This window comes from Nuphar pumila, chromosome 13 (assembly GCF_984573655.1).
Source record: "Nuphar pumila chromosome 13, dmNupPumi1.hap1.1, whole genome shotgun sequence".
Classification (NCBI taxonomy): domain Eukaryota; kingdom Viridiplantae; phylum Streptophyta; class Magnoliopsida; order Nymphaeales; family Nymphaeaceae; genus Nuphar; species Nuphar pumila.
In genome coordinates, this window is record NC_143261.1 from 11373192 (window position 1) to 11395108 (window position 21917).

General features: G+C 36.8%; 1 protein-coding gene across 1 annotated transcript; it reads left to right on the forward strand.

Annotated features, from left to right (window-relative positions):
- The first annotated feature begins 112 nt into the window (after positions 1-112).
- Positions 113-21917, forward strand: LOC149817751 (O-fucosyltransferase 16-like). The gene is made up of 10 exons (XM_089985257.1): positions 113-347; positions 432-476; positions 578-671; positions 14022-14098; positions 17326-17414; positions 17526-17712; positions 20180-20361; positions 20545-20647; positions 20743-21074; positions 21176-21917. The coding sequence occupies exons 1-10, from the start codon at positions 171-173 to the stop codon at positions 21630-21632; spliced, it is 1743 nt and encodes a 580-aa protein (XP_089841383.1). The 5' UTR covers positions 113-170; the 3' UTR covers positions 21633-21917.

Sequence of the window (21917 nt, forward strand, 5' to 3'; positions counted from 1 at the left end):
GCCTTGTCCAGTACAAATTCATCCTCCCCATTTGGGTGTGTCTATCATCACTGCACGAACCAGGCCGAGAGAGAGAGAGAGAGAGAGAGAGAGAGAGAGAGAGAGAGAGAGAGAGAGAGAGAGAGATGGTGGTAAGACTCGGGTAGATCCTCGAGCTACCGCCATTGACGATGGCGTCCTTCTCGTCGCAGAGACGACGCCCGCCGCCGTCGTCGTCATGGCGGATTTTGCCTCCTTCACCCCTTGTCTGGGTCTCCTTTTTCACGCTTTTCGTACTCTTCTCTCTTCTGTATTTTTCTCTAATCGATCTCGATGGTTTGTCACGCCCCCCACATCATGTTGGTGAGGTACTTTCACTACCCATCGTTTTATCTTCTTCTTCTTCTCTTTGCTTCATCCCCATAACTTTATTCTCTGTTCTTTGGTGGAAGAATCGGAGCAGAGTTCACCAGACGGAACGAGTTCTTCGCGTCCCGGTACAAGCTGTAGTCTCTCTTCTCTTTCGTTTTGGTTGTGATTTATCATATTGGCGGTCGTTCTGAGGATTGATTCGAGTCTGTTGGTGGGTTTGATCCAGAATGGTGGTCGTTCGAGCTCGAAGGATGGGCTCTGGAGATCGAAGCGGGCGAGTTTCTACTATGGCTGTAGTAATTCGAGTAACAAGTTTGCAAGTATGCACGATTTTGGTTTTAATTTGTATTTACTTTGTTCTTTTAAGTGCTTTTTCTTCTTCAATTCAACTGTCATGAATATCGTCGTGGCCACTTTTGCTTCTCAGTTCTAGATCTGGTAATTTTGACAGTTTTAGATCTCTAGAGGCAAATGCGTGGTTGCCCTTTTGATTTATTAAGTCAGTCATTTGCTTTCTCGTTTCTATACAGTATGAATTCTAAATTTAACCAGCTGAAGTTGGTAGATTAGACATTTATGTCACGATAAACAATAAGGTAGAATTACAAAGTTAGTTTTGTAGAAAGGTGTTATTGGCAGAAAGAAATGGATCTGGGAGAATTGTCGGCAATCTGTCTCTATGTGATGGCGGTTCTGTCATATTTGATTCTAGCGTGTGGTGGGGTGTAAATTGTCGGCAATCTGCACCGTGCAGTTGAAAACAGCATTTGATGTTGTTTTTCTGTTGTCTTGGTGTTAGTTCAATAAGTGATTACTTGAACGGTGCAGTTTCCTGAGCTGGAATGGAATTCAGGTGTGGACGCATGAAGCAGAAACCAGAAAGATGGTTAAAAGTTGGAATGAGAAAGACAAAATGAGGGGTCTAAGAAGTGAAATAGATGATTTGAAAGAGTACAATATGGAGCAAGAAGATAGGAATGATGGGAAGTGCAAAGCATTGGGTTCAGGAAACAAGCTTCTGATTCCTACCTAGAGCAGCAGTTTTCCAAGCTGCCAGTGAAGGTCTATATAATAAGAAACATTCATATAAAATTGTGCAGAATATGGATCAGGAGACTTGTGGTTAAGTTGCCGACTTGCTTCAGAAAAGAGGAAACGACAATGAAGATACCTATATTCATCAGTTCGATTATATTTTTTATTCTCTTCATTACTCACGGGTTTGGGATAAGGGTGAGTTTAGTCTGAAACGTGCATAAACTAACTCACTGCATTGTGATATTTATTTATCTTGGTTGAAGCTTGGGATAATTTTGTCCTGAAAGTGAGGGTAATTGATGCCTTAGAAGTTTAAGTTCACAACTCACCTAATAGCCTAGAGAAATTGACACAACACAACAGTACATTTATCTGTAATAGTCAAACTTTTGATGGTAGTACATTTTGGAGCTCTTTGTTGCAGCCAAAAGTTTTCAATGCCTTAAATGGATGACACATATAGGGAATCAGAATTGGCTCAAGTTGGAGGAACTACATGGGTATATGGATTTAGATTATGTTGACCTGGGTTTGATTCGTTTGAGCATGTTGGTCATCTGAGTCTTGGATATGAAAGCCTAAATAATTCATGAGCCTTGTTATTTGAGTCTAAAAATGGACTGGACCCGTTATCACAAGATACATAGACCTCTGGTCAATGTGGTACATCTGTGCAAATCTTTGTAGCTGTCTCCATCATCTAGAAACTAATCTCTTGCCTACCAAGCTTTATAATGGTTCTTTAGATACTCGACTTTAATAAATTCTCCGGCTATAGTGCGAAAAGTGATGATGCCGTGTTTATGTTATGCCTTTTCATTTTCTTATATGCTGTTTTTAAGTCATCATATGGTTTTTCAATCTCAAGGTGACTTTCGATTTGCAGTTTAGCCATCCAGGTGTCGGACATATGAAATAACACTTTATTTATATACATTTAAGTAGTATGGATAGTATACTAGTATGTTTTTCAAGACAGGATCCTGCTACATCAGATGGATGGAGTTCCCGGCATATGACATGGATGTGGTTGATAGAACATTGGTGCCTTTAAAAAAAAAGTGTACTAGTGTGACTGGATGTGTATGAGTGCATGTTCTCCTGTGTGTATGTTGTTAAAATATGTATATATATTCTTCATTTCTCAATTCAAATACCCGATAGGGGTATTTTTGTAATTCCCCATGTACTTTTTTACTTTTAGGTTTTTATTTTTATTTTTCATTTTTTTTCCTTTATTCTTTTTTATTTTTAATCATTGTAATAGGACCACTAGGGGCCCCACCTTCTAGTCGTTGGGGCCCCAACGGTCATTAATATGACCGTTGGGGCTCCCAACGACTAGAAGGGAGCCCCTATGTGGTCCCTCTCTCTACCTTTTTCTCCTCTATAAAAAGAGGGCTCTCCCTCTTGTATTGTAAGGGTTTTTCAGCTCACTTTTTCTCTCCAATATATTTTTGCCTTTAAGGCACTTTACCCCTTAGTGGGTTATTTGCGCACTTCATGTGCTTGTGTTCTTGGCTCCTTGTTTGACTCTTTTAAAGAGTTCGTTGGATCATTGGTGCTTTCGCTATTTTCATTACATGGTATCAGAGCCATTGGATTTTCTATATTCTTGAAAGATCTTTTAGATCTCTTCATATTCTATCCTTCCCATCATCAATGGAGCATGAATCAAGAGTTGAGCTTTCCTTCAAACTCAATGGCGCAAACTATCTTATGTGGGCATCGGCTATGGAAAATCATCTAAGAGGTAAGAAGTTGTGGGGCTTTGTGATGGGAACCACTTTTGAACCCACCTTAAAGCTCACCAAAATTGAAGGAGGCGTTGAGAGAGCTCTAGATGGTGATGACCGCATCAAAGCCATTGATGAAAACTAATCCAAGGTAGAAGATTGGGAAAGTAACCATGCCAAGATTTTGGCATGGTTCATGAACAATGTTGATATTAAAAATTGTGCCAACATTGCTAAATTTAGGAGAGCCAATGAAGCATGGTTCTTCCTTAAGGTTAAGTATACCAAAAAAGATCTAGCTAGATAATTTTTTTGTCAAGAAAAAATTAGATCTACTAGACAAGGGGACATGAGTGTCCGTGATTATTTTAGTGCTCTAACCCCTCTTTGGGATGAGCTCGCTCTTCTTGAACCCAAATGGGTGGCTTCGGAAGATATTGAGCTTAAAAGAAAATAAATTGAAAAAGAGCATTTCTTTCAATTTCTTCATGGGCTTAGGCCCGAATTTGAACAAGTTAGGGCATCTCTTCTTCATAGAAGTAAAGCCTTACCTATTGAAGATGCTCTTGCCGAAGTATGCCAAGAAGAAACTCGTATTGGCATAAGTCTTAAGAATGATGAAATTTTGGCCGTTACTAGGACAAAAACAAATGTTAAAGCTTATAGACCGCCCCATTTTTCAAAAAATAATGGGTATAGAAAGGGGGTGATTTGTCACTATTGTAATAAACTGGGGCATATTAAGCCGGTTTGTCCTAAGCTTAAAGGAAAAGTAGTCGTGGTTGAAGAAAACACTAAAAAAAAGAAGAAAATATCAACGAAGAAGATACAAAGGAAACTCTTTGCCAAATTTCTGAAGTCCTCCAACATCTTCTCAAGACTTCTTCAACATCTACTTCTGGAGCCGCTATAGCCTATTCATCATCACCTCCAGGTATGTGAATACTAGACTCCGGTGCTCCCTTTCACATGATATCTCATAAAAATTCTCTTTCGAATGTTTTTTCGACTCTATATCTTCGTATGTTTCAATGGTCGATGTGACATTTTTAAAAATCAAAAGTATTGGAACACTTGACTTGAAATCCTCTCAAAGTTTTTTTGCCCCTAAAGTAAGAGTTGTTCCAAAAGTCAACTTAAATCTTTTTTCGGTGTCTCAAATTACCGATCACGGTTGCCAAGTCTCTTTCTCACCTAAAGATTGCACCGTACAAGATCTCCAGTCAGGGAAGCTGATTGGGCAATGCCATAGGAGGGGCGATCTTTATTACATGGATTTTTTGTCTCTTCCATCCAAGTCATTTTGTAATTTTGTAAATGTCAAAAGTATTGAAGTTTGACATAAGAGACTTGGTCATCTAAATTTTTTAAAGATGTCTCTTTTTCTTTTTTTGGACAATACTTGTAAAGACAAACACATGACTTGTAAAAATTGCATTTTTGAGAAATCTAAAGCTATTTTATTTCCTCAAAGAAATTATGTTTCCACAGGGCCGTTCGAACTTGTTCATTCCGATGTATGGGGTCCTTCTCCTGTTATATCCAAAGGAGGCTTCTCATATTATGTTGTCTTTGTTGACGATTTTACTCGATTTACATAGATTTACTTTCTAAATCATAAATCTGAGGCTTTCTCTTTTTTCAAAGAATTTCATGCAATTGTTAAAAATCAATTTTTAGGAAACCTTTCAATTCTTAGACTTGACTTGGGACGTGAATACATATCCAATGATTTTCAAACATATTTGAAAGAAAATGGAATTTTTCATCAACGTTCTTGTCCAAACACTCCGCAACAAAATGGTCTTGCTGAAAGAAAGCATAGACATATAATAGAAACAACAAGAACTCTATTAGTTTTAAAAAATATTCCAAAATCTTTTTGGGTCGAAGTTGTTTTGACGTTAACATATTTAATTAATATAACACCCTCAACTTCTTTGAAAATTCTTTCTCCATTTGAAAAACTTTACAATATGTCTCTCGACTATAAAATACTAAGAGTTTTTGGATGTAAATGTTTTGTTCTAATTCACAAGAACGATAAACTTTCTTCAAGGGCAATTGAATGTATTTTCTTAGGATATGGCGAAAAACAAAAAGGTTACCGCTGCTTTGACTTACTAAATAACAAACTTTATATCTCAAAAGATGTCGCTTTTCTAGAAAAAGAAAATGGTTTTTCACATAACCTAAATGAAAATATCGATTATTCCTTTTTGTTTGACTTATTATCTCAAGAAAAATGGATTGACAATCATGTTGAATCTATTTATCCTCCTGAAGCTGTCATTGAATATCATATCGAACCTCAAAATAATGAGCAACATGATTTACATGAAAATCTAAATTAAAATATAACAAGTCATAGACAAGTTTATACTAGAAGAAATGAAAGTAATCTACCTTGTGCTCTTGAAAAATTCTCTCAAAACGAATTGTTAGAAGAATCCTCTGTTAAAATATATGTAATTCATATATATGTATATGTTTATATACATATATATATATGTTATCTAAAATACCCGATAGGGGTATTTTAGTCATTTCACAAGTACCCGATAGGGGTACTTGTTTCTTTTCTTTATTTTTGTATATTCTTTTTTCTTTTTTTACTTTTTATTTTTTATATTTTTGCCCACCTAAAAGGGGCCCCACCATGGAGTCGATGGGGCCCCCAACGGTCACATTTGTGACCGTTGGGGGCTCCCAACGACTCCATGGGAGCCCCTAGGTGGCTCTTCTTTTAAGGCCATAAGGCCACTCCTCCTCTCCTTCTTTTTGTGTATAAATAGGGGTGAACCCCTCTTGTATTTTTCACTCTTGAGAGTTCTCTCTTTTTTCAATAAGAGACATTTATATTTTTATGTTGTGTTGTCTCTTGTGGATTTGGGTGTTAGCTCTTTTGTTTGTTCATTAGTGGATGTTGTAAGTGCTTAATGCACTCTTTGCTTTTCCGCATATTTCATTACATGGTATCAGAGCCTTGTGTATGCTCTTCTTCTTAATATAGCTAGTTGTGTAGCTATATTTTTTTCTTGTTGTATCTCTCTTCATTTATCCTCTTGTGAGTGATTAAAATGGAAGGAGAACAAAAGATTGATCTCTCCTTCAAGCTTAATGGCTCCAACTACATGATGTGGGCCGCCGCCATGGAGAACAACCTCAAAGGTAAAAAACTTTTGGGATACGTTATGGTCACCATTCCGAAACCACAACTCCAACTAACTAAGATGGATGGTGATCAAGAAAAAGCTCTTGAAGGAAATGCCCGCATGAAGGCCATTGAAGATCACCAATCTAAAGTGGAAGATTGGGAAAGTAAGCATGCCAAGATTCTTGCTTGGTTTATGAACAATGTGGAGCTCAAGATTTGCGCCAACATTGCCAAGTTTCGGATGGCTAATGAAGCATGGTTCTTTATGAAAGGTATGTTTACTCAAAAAGACCTTGCTCGTCAATTCTTTCTTCAAGAAAAAATCCGGACTACCAAGCAAGGAGAAATGAGTGTAAGGGATTACTTTAGCACTCTTGGTCCCCCTATGGGATGAACTATCTTTACTAGAACCAAAATGGGTTTCTAGTGTGGATGTGCAATTAAGGCGAGAACAAATGGAAAAAAAACACTTTTTCCAATTTTTACATGGGCTTAAGCCCGAATATGAACAAGTTAGATCTTCCCTCCTACATAGATCTAAGCCTCTTCCCTTGGAAGATGCCATAGCCGAAATATGCCAAGAAGAAACTCGTCTTGGCATGATTAAAGGAGGAGATGATGTCTTGGCCGTATCAAAACCCGACAACCATATGAAAGCTTACAAACCTCCACATTTTGGAAGGCAAAATAATGACAATTATAGAAAAGCCATTTGCCATCATTGTCAAGAGCCGGGTCATATAAGACCTAATTGCCCTAAGTTGAATGAAGCACCTAAAAATAAGGTTGCTTCCGTTGAAGAAGCTACTCAAAAGAAAGAGGAAACCATCAAAGGGAAGGAATCTTTTTCTCTTGCTCAACTATCGGAAGCACTACAAACTCTACTCAAGATACCATCAACCTCGGGTGCCGCCATAGCTTCTTCCTCTCCTCCAGGTATGTCTTCTTGGATCCTTGACTCTGGAGCTTCCTTTCATATGACCCCACTTGAAAATGAGCTTTCCGATTTGTGTAATAATTATAAAAACTCCTATGTTTCAACTGCCGATGGTACATCTTTACAACTAAAAAGTTTTGGAACTTTAAACTTTTTAAAAGATTTCTTTGTGCCAAACGTGAGAGTTGTACCTCAACTTAATTTAAATCTCCTCTCTGTTGCTCAAATATGTGATCATGGATGTGAAATCTCCTTCTCAACTAAGGATTGCTCTTTACAGGATCTCCGGTCCGGGAAGCAGATTGGGCAAGGCCATAGGAGGGGAGATCTCTATCACATGAGCAACTTGAAACTCCCCACTAACTCTTTTTGTAACCATGTCCAAGATAAAAATATTGAAATTTGGCATCAAAGACTTGAACATCCAAGTTTCTAAAAAATGTACTCCTTTCCATTTGGAAAGAAATTTTGTAATGAGAAACATTTTGTTTGCAAGAATTGTATTTTTGGTAAAATGAAATCTACTCATTTTCCAAACTGAACTTTTGTGTCCAAAAGACCTTTTGAGTTAGTTCATTCGGACGTTTGGGGTCCTTCCCCGGTCATGTCTAAAGGAGGGTACTCCTATTACGTTACTTTCATTGATGACTACACTAGGTATGTATGGATCTACTTTCTCAATTTAAAATCCGAAGTCTTTGACTTCTTCAAAAAATTTCATATGATAGTTAAAAATCAATTTTCAAATAATATATCTACTCTTAGATCCGATTCGGGTGAAGAATATTTATCAAATGAATTTCAAAATTATTTAGAAGTAAATGAAATTTGTCATCAAAGATCCTGTCCTAAGACTCCCCAACAAAACGGCTTGATCGAAAGAAAATATAGACACATCATGGAAACCACTAGGACACTCCTTATTTCCAAAGAAATTCCAAACAGTTTTTGGGCCGAAGCGGCCTTAACCTCAACTTACTTAATAAATAGAATAATATCTTCATCCTTACAAAATACATCTCCATATGAAAAACTATTTGAAAGAACACCCGATTTCAATAGATTAAGAATATTTGGATGTAAATGTTTTGTCCTTACACATAAACGGGACAAATTATCTCCTAAAGCTAATGAATGTGTTTTCTTGGGATATGGAGAAAATCAAAAGGGTTTTAGATGTTTTGACTTGAAAAATAACAAACTCTATGTATCCAAAGATATAACCTTTTTGGAAAATGAAAATGGTTTTGTGAAAACTAAAGATATTGACGAAAGTGAATATGCTTTTTTATTTGATCTTCTATCTCAAGAAGATGAGACTCCTCAAGAAGAGGAAATCTCTAATGAGTCTTTGAATGACCTAGAGGATATTCCTCTTGACAATATTATAGATGAAAGTGATAGACCAATCCAAACCTATGTTAGGCGTGGTCAACAAACTCAAATGAGCGCCTTAGAAAAATACTCTCAAGGATCCAACATAGAAAAAACCTCTTTAAGGAGATCCAGTCGGATCTCCAATCCTCCTAATAGGTTTGTTTCCTATGAGTCCCTAACTCCAAGATATAGAGCGTGTCTAATTGCGTTGCACTCATTTCATGAACCTTCACACTATAATGAGGCCAAAAACATTCCCTAATGGGTTGAAGCCATGAACTTAGAGCTTAGTGCTCTTGAAAAAGCAAAAACTTGGAAAATAACTTCGTTACCCACTAGAAAGAAATCAATTGGATGTAGATGAGTCTTCAAAATTAAAACTAAGAGTGATGGTTCATTAGAACGTTATAAAGAACGATTAGTAGCTAAAGGATATGCTCAAGAATATGGTATAGATTATGAAGAAACCTTCGCACCTGTTGCTAGAATGACTAGTGTTAGGACTCTTATTACCATTGCGTCAGTGAAAAAATGGCCTATCTATCAACTAGATGTTAAGAATGCATTTCTAAATGGCGAATTAAATGAAGAAGTTTACATGGATCCCCCACCAGGAGTATGTATTGGTAAAAATAAAATTCTCAAACTTAAAAAGACATTATATGGTTTAAAACAAGCTCCTAAGGCTTGGCATGATAGATTTAGTAATGTAATGACAAGTTTAAATTTTCGTTCATGTTATACTGACACTGCTTTGTTTGTGAAAAGTGCAAGGTCTTCAGTAGTTATTTTACTACTTTATGTTGATGATATGATCATCACTGTAAGTGATGAGCAAGGAATTTATGATATTAAGAAAGTTTTAAAAGAACATTTTGACATGTCTGATCTTGGTTTCTTAAGATACTTTTTAGGAATTGAAGTGGTGTACTCTCCTCGAGGGTACATTCTCTCTCAGATGAAACTGGCTGCTGACATTTGTTCTAAATCTGGTATCTCCGATGATAAGAAGACAGAAACCCCTGAAGTCATCAATGCAAAGTTAAGGTTGAAAGATGAAACACCTCTCGAGGATCCTACTCCCTACCGGCAACTTGTTGGGTCTCTAACCTACTTATCCATTACTCGGCCAGACATAGCTCATGCTGTCCACTCTGTCAGTCAGTTTCAACATGCACCTACAACCGTGCACATGAGTGCACTCTTAAGGATCGTCAGATATATCAAAAACACCATAACTAAGAGAGTTTTTCTTTCCTCCTCCTCATCGCTTGATTTAATTGCTTATACTGATGCTGATTGGGGAGGGAATCCCAATAACCGAGTCTCAACTACGGGATTTTGTGTTTTCTTAGGTGACTATGATTTCTTGGAGATGCAAGAAGCAACACAAAGTATCCTTGTCCTCAACGGAAGCGGAATATCGTGCTATGACCACTACAACCATGGAACTTGTATGGCTAAGAAGTCTCCTCAGTGATATGAGCATTATCATCTCTACTCCTTCGAAGATGTGTTGTGACAACAAAAGTGCAATTTATATTGCAAGCAATCACACCTTCCATGAGCGTACTAAGCATATTGAGATGAACTGCCATTACGTGCATGATGAATACCTGAGAGGAACCATAGCACTACCTTACGTCACATCTGAGTACCAGTTGGCAGACTTCTTCACTAAGGCCCTTGCTGCTCCTCGTTTTTTGTTTCTCCTTAACAAGCTTTCGGTTATATCCCCGTAAAGCTTGAGGGAAGGTGTTAAAATATATGTAATTCATATATATGTATATGTTTATATACATATATATATATATTATCTAAAATACCCGATAGGGGTATTTTAGTCATTTCACAAGTACCCGATAGGGGTACTTGTTTCTTTTTTTTATTTTTTGTATATTCTTTTTTCTTTTTTTACTTTTTATTTTTTATATTTTTGCCCACCTAAAAGGGGCCCCACCATGGAGTCAATGGGGCCCCCAACGGTCACATTTGTGACCGTTGGGGGCTCCCAACGACTCCATGGGAGCCCCTAGGTGGCTCTTCTTTTAAGGCCATAAGGTCACTCCTCCTCTCCTTCTTTTTGTGTATAAATAGGGGTGAACCCCTCTTGTATTTTTCACTCTTGAGAGTTCTCTCTCTTTTCAATAAGAGACATTTATATTTTTATGTTGTGTTGTCTCTTGTGGGTTTGGGTGTTAGTCCTTTTGTTTGTTCATTAGTGGATGTTGTAAGTGCTTAATGCACTCTTTGCTTTTCCGCATATTTCATTACATCATCTCAAAGAAGATCAAATCGTATTTCTAAAATACCTAATAGATTTGTATCTTATGATTCTTTTTCTCCTAATTTTCGAGCTTGTTTGTTAGCTCTTCATTCTTTTCATGGACCATCCCATTATAATGTTGTCAAACAATATGCTCATTGGAACGAAGCAATGCAACTTGAACTTAATGCACTTAACAAAGCACAAACTTGGGAAATCATTGATCCTCCTAATGGCAAGAAACTCATTGGATGTAGATGGGTTTTTAAAGTAAAAACTAAAAGTGATGGTTCTTAAGAAAGATTTAAGGCTTGATTAGTAGCTAAAGGATATGCCCAAGAATATGGGGTGGATTATGCTGAGACTTTTGCCCCTGTTGCTCGAATGACTAGTGTTTAAACCCTTATTGTAATAGTCTCTATTAAAAAATGGTCCATTTTTCAACTTGATGTCAAGAATGTCTTTCTAAATGGAGAGCTGGGTGAAGAAGTCTATATGGAACCACCTCCTGGTATAAATTTAAATGAAAAAATCTTGAAATTGAAAAAGGCATTATATGGCCTTAAACAAGCCCTCAAAGCTTGGTATGATAAGTTATTTAATGTATTAATCAAATTAGGTTTTATTTCTTGTTATACTGACACTGCTCTTTTTGTTAAGAAAATAGGTGACTCCATTATTATTCTACTTCTATATGTTGATGATATGATCATCACTGAAAGTGATAAAAAGGGAGTAAATGATGTTAAAACTATGTTAAAGAAAACTTTTGATATGTCTGACTTGGGGTTTTTGAGATATTTTTTAGGAATTGAAGTGGCGTATTCTCTTCGAGGATACATTTTTATCTCAAATGAAGTTAATAGCAGACATTTGTACTAAATCAGGAGTTTCAGATGAAAAGAAAGTTGAAACTCCTGAACTTATAAACACAAAGTTGATACTTGAGGATGACGTTCTTCTTGAGGATCTTACTCCCTATTGGCAATTGATTGGATCCCTTACTTATCCATCACCCATCCAGATATTGCTCATGCGGTTCATGTTGCAAGTCAATTTCAACATGCTCCTATTACAGTTCACATTGGCGGCCGTGATGCGAGTTATGCGATACATCAAAAATACCATTTCGAAAGGGCTCTCCTTTTCCTCTTCTTCATCTCTTGAATTAACTGCTTTTACTGATGCAAACTGAGGAGAAAATCCCAATGATCGTATCTCAACTACTGGTTTTTGCATTTTCTTAGGAGAATCCCTTATTCCGTGGAGATGTAAGAAGCAACAAAAAGTCTCTCTATCATCCACTGAAGCTGAATATCGGGCCATGACAATGACAACTGTGGAAATTGTGTGGCTCAGAAGTCTCCTCTGTGACATGGGCGTCCTCATTTCTTCATCCACCAAGATGTGTTGTGATAACACGAGCGCAATTTACATCGCAAGCAATCATACATTCCACGAGGGTACCAAGCATATTGAAATGGATTGTCACTATGTTCGAGACAAATTTCTCAAAAGAACTATCACACTACCATATGTTACTTCAGAATATCAGTTGACTGATTTTTTCACCAGAGCACTTCCAACTCTGCGTTTTTTGTTTTTTCTTGGCAAACTTTCGGTCTTCTTCCCGTAAAGTTTGAGTAAAGTTTGAGTAGGCATGTTAAAATATGTATATATATACATATATTCTTCATTTCTCAATTCAAATACCCGATAGGGGTATTTTTGTAATTCTCCATGTACTTTTTTACTTTTAGGTTTTTATTTTTATTTTTATTTTTATTTTTTATCATTGTAATAGGACCACTAGGAGCCCCACCTTCTAGTCGTTGGGGTCCCAATGGTCATTAATATGACCGTTGGGGGCTCCCAACGACTAGAAGGGAGCCCCTATGTGGTCCCTCTCTCTACCTTTTTCTCCTCTATAAAAAAAGGGCTCTCCCTCTTGCATTGTAAGGGTTTTTCAGCCCACTTTTTCTCTCCTTCTTCAATATATTTTTGCCTTTAAGGCACTTTACCCCTTAGTGGGTTATTTGTGCACTTCACGTGCTTCTGTTCTTGGCTCCTTGTCGTTGGATCATTGGTGCTTCTGCTATTTTCATTACATATGTGTGATCCTATACATGCTTATATAGGATAACTAATATACTAATGATTTCTGGTCATGGTGATGCTGGAAACTGAGATGGCATCACGTTATCAGTTTGCAGCCAATCCTGTACTGGATGATACTGGAAAATGATAGTGCATATCATATCCATGTACATTTTATCATACAGGACAATTTCAATGAGAAATGATGTAGAAACATAAAACATACAAAAATATAAATATCTGTACAAATATAAAATATATACATGTGGTATAATATGTATACATGGCAGCACCAGAAGCACTTAGCACTAGAACCCCAAAGCACAAATGGCATGGGGATCTGGGAAATTGCGAAGCCCACTTGCTACACAGCTATGTCACATGGATATTCCATTTTGACTCGTGTTCCGTATCCCATTGTATACAAGTCATATTAGAAACTTCATAAAAATGGCCATATCCCCGTATCCACAGCCGTATCCATATGACTTAGCTAAATAGCCTTTGGGTCTCCCCTATCATCTCAAATTTAGATGTGTGCTATATCTTGTCAGCATTTTTAAAAACTGTGTGGCTTTTTCTGATGATGAATTCTAAAAATATGCTAAAATCAAATAAAATGAAATCCATGATTTTATTGTTTCTGCAGTTTTCTTTTATTCTTTTTATCTCTTTTGGTAATTTGAGAATTTTTTGTCAATTTGGTGATCCTCATATGTGCGGAGACCTTCTTTGATATAGCCATTTGTTTGATCTTTAAGCAGTGATGAGAAGCTTTTCAGGTTAGAAGTTCTTGTATTTGTTCCTGCTATGGTCTTACTTGGGTTTGGTAAATTTTTTGTTCTAATGGATTGAAATTTTGTTATGTCATCTGAAGCATGTTTTCTCTCTTATTGCATGATTTAGCTGCTAATGCATTGAATAATCTGTGTGGTACCATTCAGATGTTGCATATGCTCCCAAGTAGTGCTGATTTTATATGGTTATGAAACTTGTACATATTTATTCATAGTTGGTAGTCCTCTTGCTCATTTAGAAGTGCATGCTTTGACTGACATGCAGCAGCTGAAGTCAATACACTGCCAAACCGATACTTGTTGATTGCAACTAGTGGAGGGTTAAATCAGCAGAGAACTGGTGTATGTTTTCTTCTCAAGTACTCATATTTTATGCTGTAATGTATCATATTTAATGTTGCACTGCTTCTTAATTTGAATGTGATCTATGTGGAAATTGAAAAGTTTCAAATACTTGCAGTCTGACTCTAGTATTGGGGTGATAGCTTTAGCGCCACTAAGCTGAAACATTTTCTTTTTTCACCGTTGATGGTTGAGGTGATAGTTTTATTGCTACTCGTACAAAATAATGTGCAGGCAACTGGAAGTTTTTTTATTACCATATTCTGGGGCCTATCACAACCTTAAAAATCTAACCTGATTATAAATGTTAGGAAGCAGCCACAGGACTTGGAAAGGTCAAATATTAAATCAGTGGTTATCATTTGAGGAAGTGAATGATTATTCACAATGTGGTTTTTGCATTTTGTCATTAAATACTTCAACTGATCTTAAATTTTGCTATGCACTTAGAATCCTTCGTTAAGCATATATCATGGCTTAGATTTATTTTGAACTCTTTATGAGTGTATGTTTTATTTTCCTTCATGTTCTCTCTTACCATTTATTCATTATAGCATTATTTTAATTTGCACCATTCAGTTAATTTTTTCTGGTACTTTGAGATTCATTTCAAACTCTTTGGATGTGTTTGAATTCCACTGGGGTATTCAAAGAAAAGTATGATCTGAAAACCTTAGTTTTCACTTTCAGATCGTGAATCTTTGGCCCGATAGCACTCCTCCCCCTCCCCTTCCCCACCTCAAAATGAGGCAAGAGGTTCAGGGGTTTTAGGGACCAGATTCATAATTTGAGATCCCCTATTTTCTGCAGGATCAGTACTGGCACAGTCCTCATGCCAGAGCTGACCTCGAGAGGGATGCCTGTGGTTTTCAGTTAATCCGTTTGTGAAAATGATGCTTTATGGTTCTTCATGTTATTTCGTACCATTTATTTATTATAGAATTATTTTAACTTGTGTCACATGGGAAAAATCTTTGTGTTACTTTGGCATCAGTTTCACTAGACCATAATTAACATGCTGATTCAGAGTTGATAAACTTGGTAGGATGATATTCTTAATGAAGCAGAACATGCCTTTTCTCCCAATGATTATTCTAGGTTCTAAGTTTTTGTTCAGTCCAGATGTTTCTGGTGCTTCTCCCATTGAGTCTTCCAGCTGCAGCAACTTGCTACTTAATTTATAATTTTACCTGTGGGCTTATAAGCAATTTAGAAAACGAAACAAAAGTATGCATTCTTATTGTACATTAAGGTGCATACACAAGCACAATACCTTGTTGCACCTTGTTTTCACACCCACATTCTGGTGACATCATAGTTTAATTGGTTTTATGAAGTTGGAGCCTTGTTTTCTAAAGAAGGCTTGATAAAACTGGTGCTTAGTAATTCTTTTGCCAGAATTTATTGTTGTTGTCTTATTGTAGTTTCTTGCTCTACTTCGGTATTTGGCTAGAATGGATCTTCTGTTTTTTGGAGGCCGTTATTTGGGTGTCAAACTATCTCCTATGTGTAACTTGCATTATTTTCTTGGATAATGTCACATGACTGAAAGTTCTTGACCTCTGATTCTATAAATGATGAACCACATTCTCTCTTGTAACTTAATAGCAGTATCCCTTTATAAAGAGTTTAGTAGTTCCTGTTTTATATGCATTATTTGCGTGCAAGTGAGCATTTCAAAGTCATTATCAGTTTATCTTTCTGTGTATATCCCATTTCCGATCAAGAATTCTTTTATATTTGTGAACACATATTCCTTCTGTGGAGAGCCACTTGATTCTACCACAAATAATAAAATGGTGTAAGCAAGCAAATCTAAAGGCCCAAACTAATAAAGAGCTGTATACAGAGTGATTTTTGTTAGCTTGATACTCCAAGCAATAGGGTCTATCTCCAACTTGTTAAAACAGATAAAGCCTTGGTACTCCAAATCATTAACTTGTCATGAAAATTCTTCAGTCCAGCTCTCAGTTTATTTGATTAAAAGAAACTGCCTTGGATTGCAAGGTCTATTCAACGTTGTAGATCTTTGTCTGCTGGATGCTGATTAATGATATAAGAATGCTACTGTACTGATTATATTAGCCCTGAACGTTTCATTTTTTTTTTTAATTATGGGAGCATACACCAAGTTGAGTTCCTGTTGCAAGCATAAATTCCAAAACAAGATGGAAGCTACTAAAATATTTCCAAAGCCATTTTAATTTGGTCTTGAGTCTTGACAGTCTTACATAATTTGGCAAGCTAGTATCATCTTTGAGCTCTAGTAGTTTTTTTTAAGAATAAAGTTCGGAAAATTTCTTGCTAGGTGATGTCATTATTGTTGTGATTATTCTATATATTGGATGTCATTTTTTCTGGGTAGGATATTACGGTGTTCTTCAGAATTCTATCTTCAATTTACTGTTAAGACTTAAGACTACGTCTTCCACGTGTTATATACATGTGTATTGATTGAGCTTAAACCCATTATGCAATTAAGGAAATCTTTGTTCAACTTCAAATACTGAATTATTCTGAAATGACATCTGAGTGGAGGCTTCATAATGTTTTGTGGAAAATGTGAATCATGACCATGATGTTCAGTCACTTTTATGTTCATGTCATTATATATCCAGACTTCAGAGTGATGAATGACTATTGCTTTTTTTATAATCTAGAGCTCATTGTCAACATAAAAGTATCAATGGGCCAAACTTTTATTCTGTGCATTTTTTCTGAACAGAACTCATAGTCTATGAGTTGTGATGTCATCTTATCCCTAGTTCCATAGAACAGCTATATGAAAGTTACAGCAATACTTTTATGTCAATAGGTGCATTTCTTCACAAATCAAGTGTAGACTAATGTTCAAGTTATTGCTAATGGCCATTTTCCTGTAGTAGTGATGATTAAGTATGGAAAGAAACCATTTGGGTTATTGGAAGCCATTTCAACTTTTAATGCTGTTAGGGTCCAAGATGTTACTGATGTCAAATTTCCTGGAGTTACATATTTGAGTTTATGTTTTTAGTGATTGTTGTGATTAGCAGGGAGCTGTTTGAAGATGCTTCTGAACACTGGTAGTAGAATAAGTAAATTTAGATGTCCAAATTCTTGTAACTGCTATGTCATTCTTCAATCCTAAAATTTGAAACATGGATCTGCAATATGTAACTTGCTGGTTCAGTGAAACTTTATTATAAAAATGCTGATGTTAAATCAAGCTGAAGACATTATGTGTGCAGATCACTGATGCTGTTGTTGCTGCTCGAATTCTCAATGCTACTCTTGTTGTCCCCAAGCTGGACCAAAAATCTTTTTGGAAGGATGCTAGGTTTGTCTTCCTTTTATCATTACACTGAAATCTGGTTTTGTTAGTGTACCGTTTTTTGAAACTCAAGGAGTAAAGAAACTAATGTGTTATCTTCTAACCTGTCTTTCACAGCAACTTCGGTGAAATATTTGATGTCGATTGGTTTATATCTTACCTTGCAAAAGATGTTACTATCATCAAACTGCTCCCTAAGAAATCCAGAAAGTTTGGGGGATCTGCATATACCATGCGTGTTCCAAGAAAATGCACTCCCAGATGTTATCAAACCCGTGTGTTGCCTGTGCTTCGGAAGAAACATGTGAGTGTTCTTATAAATCAAAGTTCATGTTTGCATTTTCGGTGTGGGCACAGTCAAAGGCATGGATTCTAACTATTCAAATTAAGTATTGTAATTTTCCATGTAATTTTTTTATTTTAACAAACTTATTTTTTTGTTCTCTAAAGTTTACAAGTTTGTCTAACTTAGCATGTCTGTTTCTGAAGGAATATTTCTTTAGCTCATTATGCAAATGTTAGCTTCCTAAGCTTTCCATTCTCTGTCTAGCTAAGCCTGCATTGTTTTGGTGCTATTTTATCTTTGTTCCAAGTGCTGTGTTTATGGCTTTCTCCACTCTTTGTCCTCTGCTTCCTTGGTTGTCAACATATTTATTACTTCTTTGTTTACTATGGATTATAAATGTTGACATTATCATTGTTTCATTCTTTATTTTAGATTTTGAATGTAGCCTCCTTTTGTCCCATCCTCTTATAAGATCTTATTCATCAGATGTCCATTGTTTGTCAAGAAAATCCACTTTCCCAGCATCATTGAACCAATGATTTTATCATCATCCTTTTTTTGGTTCTATAAGCATTTTGGTTCTTCCATAGGTGCTTGTCGCAGTCTATTTCTGCTGCCATCCGTTGTGGTGTTGGCATGGAAAGAAAAGGGAATATGATAACCTGATCTTTTCTCACACTTTTTCATTCAGTCACACTACATAACTTCATTTTTCCATCCGCGGAAGTTCTTTTAATAAATAAATTTTCAGTTGTGGGTAGAGATTTGGAAACATGTTGCACATAATGAGTTTCAGGGATGCACACACTCGCATTGATATTCTGCTAGGTGCAGATAAGAAAACTAGGTCTAGCAACAATGTGTTTGTTACTGATCAATCATCTGGAGTTCCTGAGCAATGAATGCCACTCTTTTAGTTATGTTACTTTTCTGCACATTTCCCGTGCATCTTGTGAGTTACATATGTAGCAAATAGAACATTTCCATCTAGGAGTCACCCAATTTCAGAAGCTATAGCCATTAACAAGTGGGTGAGAGACAGAGAGATTGAGAGTGAGAGACAGAGAGAAGAGAGACAGAGCGAGTGAGAGAGAGGATGCAATGATACGTACCTGAGGAATGAGGATACCCTTCGCAGCTTCACCGGCTTCAGGAGGAGAGGTCAGGCGAAGAGGTCGTCGCTGGCATCGGGGTCGGGTTGGCGTCGGCTTCAGGAGGAGAGGTCGGGAGGAGAGGAAGGGAGGATTAGGGCAATTTTTTTTTGCCCTAATCCTCCTCTCCTCAGCCCATTTCATTGGACCTTTTTTTTAAGGTCCAAAAATTGGACATAAATGACCCTGGGTGCGTTGACCGCATCCAGGGTTGGGTTGACCACACTGGGTGCCGCATTGCGTCGACGCGGGTGCGTCACCTGGTTGGCCGAATCCCTGTGACAGAGGTGGCAACCCTTGACATGGATGCATTATGGGGCTTGGCTCCCCTATTCAGTTTGCATACCTTGTCTGATTTTTCTACAGTTTGTTCATGCTCATGAACTTGAATGATATAGTATTGCAGTTGTTAGTGAAAATAGTTGCAATATGCATGTGGTCGTAATTAATGTGTTTTGATAATGGTAGTTATTTAAGTTCATGAACTTGAACTGCTAATTCCATTGGGCTTCTGTTTTATTTATTGTTTAGGAAGGAACAGGTAACTGCAAATCCAAATACATTGGCCATGTTTAGAGAATTGACAAACTAGGACTTGAATAAGTTCACATTTGTTGGGTGATTATAGATGTAACTTTGGTGCATTTTTGAGCCCATGTACGATCATATAGTATTGTTTTTTGTATTGATACCATGTTAAGGAGTTACTGTGAATACATATATGTATGCTTGTACTATGTGTTTCTGGTAAGCATGTACATGTGTATACTGACAATATCCTGATGTATATTTGTTATTTCCACAGTATTTATCTATTGATTTCATTTTGAAGATTTTCTCTTCAAAAAGATATCATGGTATTGTGATTTTTTTAAGAAAAGCTTTGAGAAAGCAAAACAAATTGAAAAATATATAAATAGTACAATAGTCCCATATTTTCAAAATTGTTTGGTTAAAAAAATTAACATTGGAGCTATATTTTATGTCTCTTTTGGTCTGACCATAGGTGCTATATGTAATTCAATTCTCTTGATGTCCCTTCAACTGTACTAAGGATTTTCTAATGACCACATTCTTTAAATCATGGCGGTTTGCAATCTGTGTTGACATTTTTATGTGTTGATTTCTCTTCATTAATGGTATTTGTCGAACTTTGTCTTTCTTGGGTTCCATTTTCTGGCAGAAAATTTAAGAGCTTTACATCTTGACTTGTTTCATTTTTCATTTTCGTAGTTTGATTTATTCTATTCACTAAAAATTGTACTTAATTATCTGTTAATTAAAAAACAAACATTTATGGTGTGATTTGGAATGTTTTTCCTTGTCCAATGCAGGCTGTTGAGCTCACCAAGTTCGATTTTAGGCTTTCAAATAAACTAGATACAGATCTACAAAAGTTGAGATGTAGAGCCAACTATCATGCATTACAGTTCACAAAGTCCATTAGAGAAATGGGGCAGGAACTAGTCCACAGAATGAGGGAGAAACGTGGCCATTTTGTTGCTCTTCACCTCAGGTAAATATTAGGCAAATCCTCTGAATTTTCTAGTTTCCCTGGTGTATTAAGTGCAGAAGACTTCCCATGTGGCTTCCCTTCTCTGTTTTTGAACTGTGGTAACTTATGGTAGAAGTTATGGTCTGAGGAAAGTGGACTGAAGAAAATATTTTATTAATATGTCCTGTTTTATGAATATGACAGGTTTGAGCCGGACATGCTTGCATTTTCAGGGTGTGATTTTGGAGGTGGTGAAAAAGAAAGAAGAGAACTGGGTGCAATACGCAAGAGGTGGAAGACTTTACATGTAAGATCATAAAGTATGATACCTGTGAATACCATTAAGGTACTTCTGTTAGTCTATAAGTTGACTGAGATGCACAAAATGAAATTCTTTTGCAGACGGGCAACCCTGAAAAGGAAAGGCGGCACGGAAAATGTCCTCTTTCTCCTGAAGAAGTGGGTCTGATGCTCAGGGCACTGGGTTTTGGCAGTGATGTATTCCTTTATGTAGCATCGGGTGAAGTATATGGCGGGGAAGCAACACTAGCACCACTTAAGAAACTCTTTCCAAATTTTTACTCAAAGGAGACATTGGCCACAAAAGATGAATTGACAACTTTTTCTTCATTTTCGTCTCGAATGGCCGCTCTTGATTTTATTGTCTGTGATGAGAGTGATGTATTTGTGACTAATAACAATGGTAATATGGCCAAAATGCTGGCTGGACGAAGGTATGGTTATATATTCTCTTTTCTGGTGAAGACATGCAGTATAGCAACTGTTTTGTTTGTTCACTCATTTCTTGTTTCCTTTCTTGGTTTCCATGCTTTAGGAGGTATTTTGGACACAAACGCACAATAAGACCAAACGGTAAAAAACTGTACTCTTTGTTCATCAACCGAGCAAACATGAGCTGGGAGGCATTTGCGTCAAAGGTCCGTTCAAGCCAGAGAGGATTCATGGGAGAACCGAAAGAGATGAGACCAGGAAGGGGAGAATTTCATGAGAATCCTTCAACTTGTATCTGTGAAGTACCAGAGGCCGAGACAGGAGACAAGTTCAGTCTCCAAGCAAATAAGCTAAGTGAGTTTGGAAAAGGAACCAGTAGCAAAGGAACTGAACCTGTTGAAAATGATTCAGCTGACGATGAACCTGACCTGTCTGAATTGGACTATGTGGAGGATGAATTAGTTTCTCCAGAAGGAGAACAATTCAATGGAACAGATGCAGATTATGGTCAATTTATGCGGTCAGAAGAGGCTGAGTTGGAAGATATGCTTTCTGACTAGCAATCGATCTCAGTTGGAGCTTTTTGTAGTTATTGATTCTTTCATATTTTCTTTTCTTTTAGTTTTTTTTTTTACGTTTTTTGGGGTTCTTTTGTTACTGCTTTGATCACTGTTTGGGCGGTGATTTTCCTGTAAATAAGCCTCTGGAACAGTTGTATAGATTGTTGCTTTTAAGAAAAGCCCCAACGGAATGGATAGGATAGTATCAGCTGCTATGAGGTGGAGGTTACTTACATATTGTTGGCAGATTTGTCGCTCTTGAGAGTGCATCATGTCAGAGTTGAG

What these genes read in the sequence shown, in the direction of transcription:
- LOC149817751 (XM_089985257.1), top strand. Translation starts at nt 171, where the DNA reads ATGGCGTCCTTCTCGTCGCAGAGACGACGCCCGCCGCCGTCGTCGTCA. An exon ending in CCCCACATCATGTTGGTGAG is followed by an intron (nt 348 to 431) that starts GTACTTTCACTA and finishes CTTTGGTGGAAG; the next exon opens with AATCGGAGCAGAGTTCACCA. An exon ending in AAAATGCTGGCTGGACGAAG is followed by an intron (nt 21,075 to 21,175) that starts GTATGGTTATAT and finishes TCCATGCTTTAG; the next exon opens with GAGGTATTTTGGACACAAAC.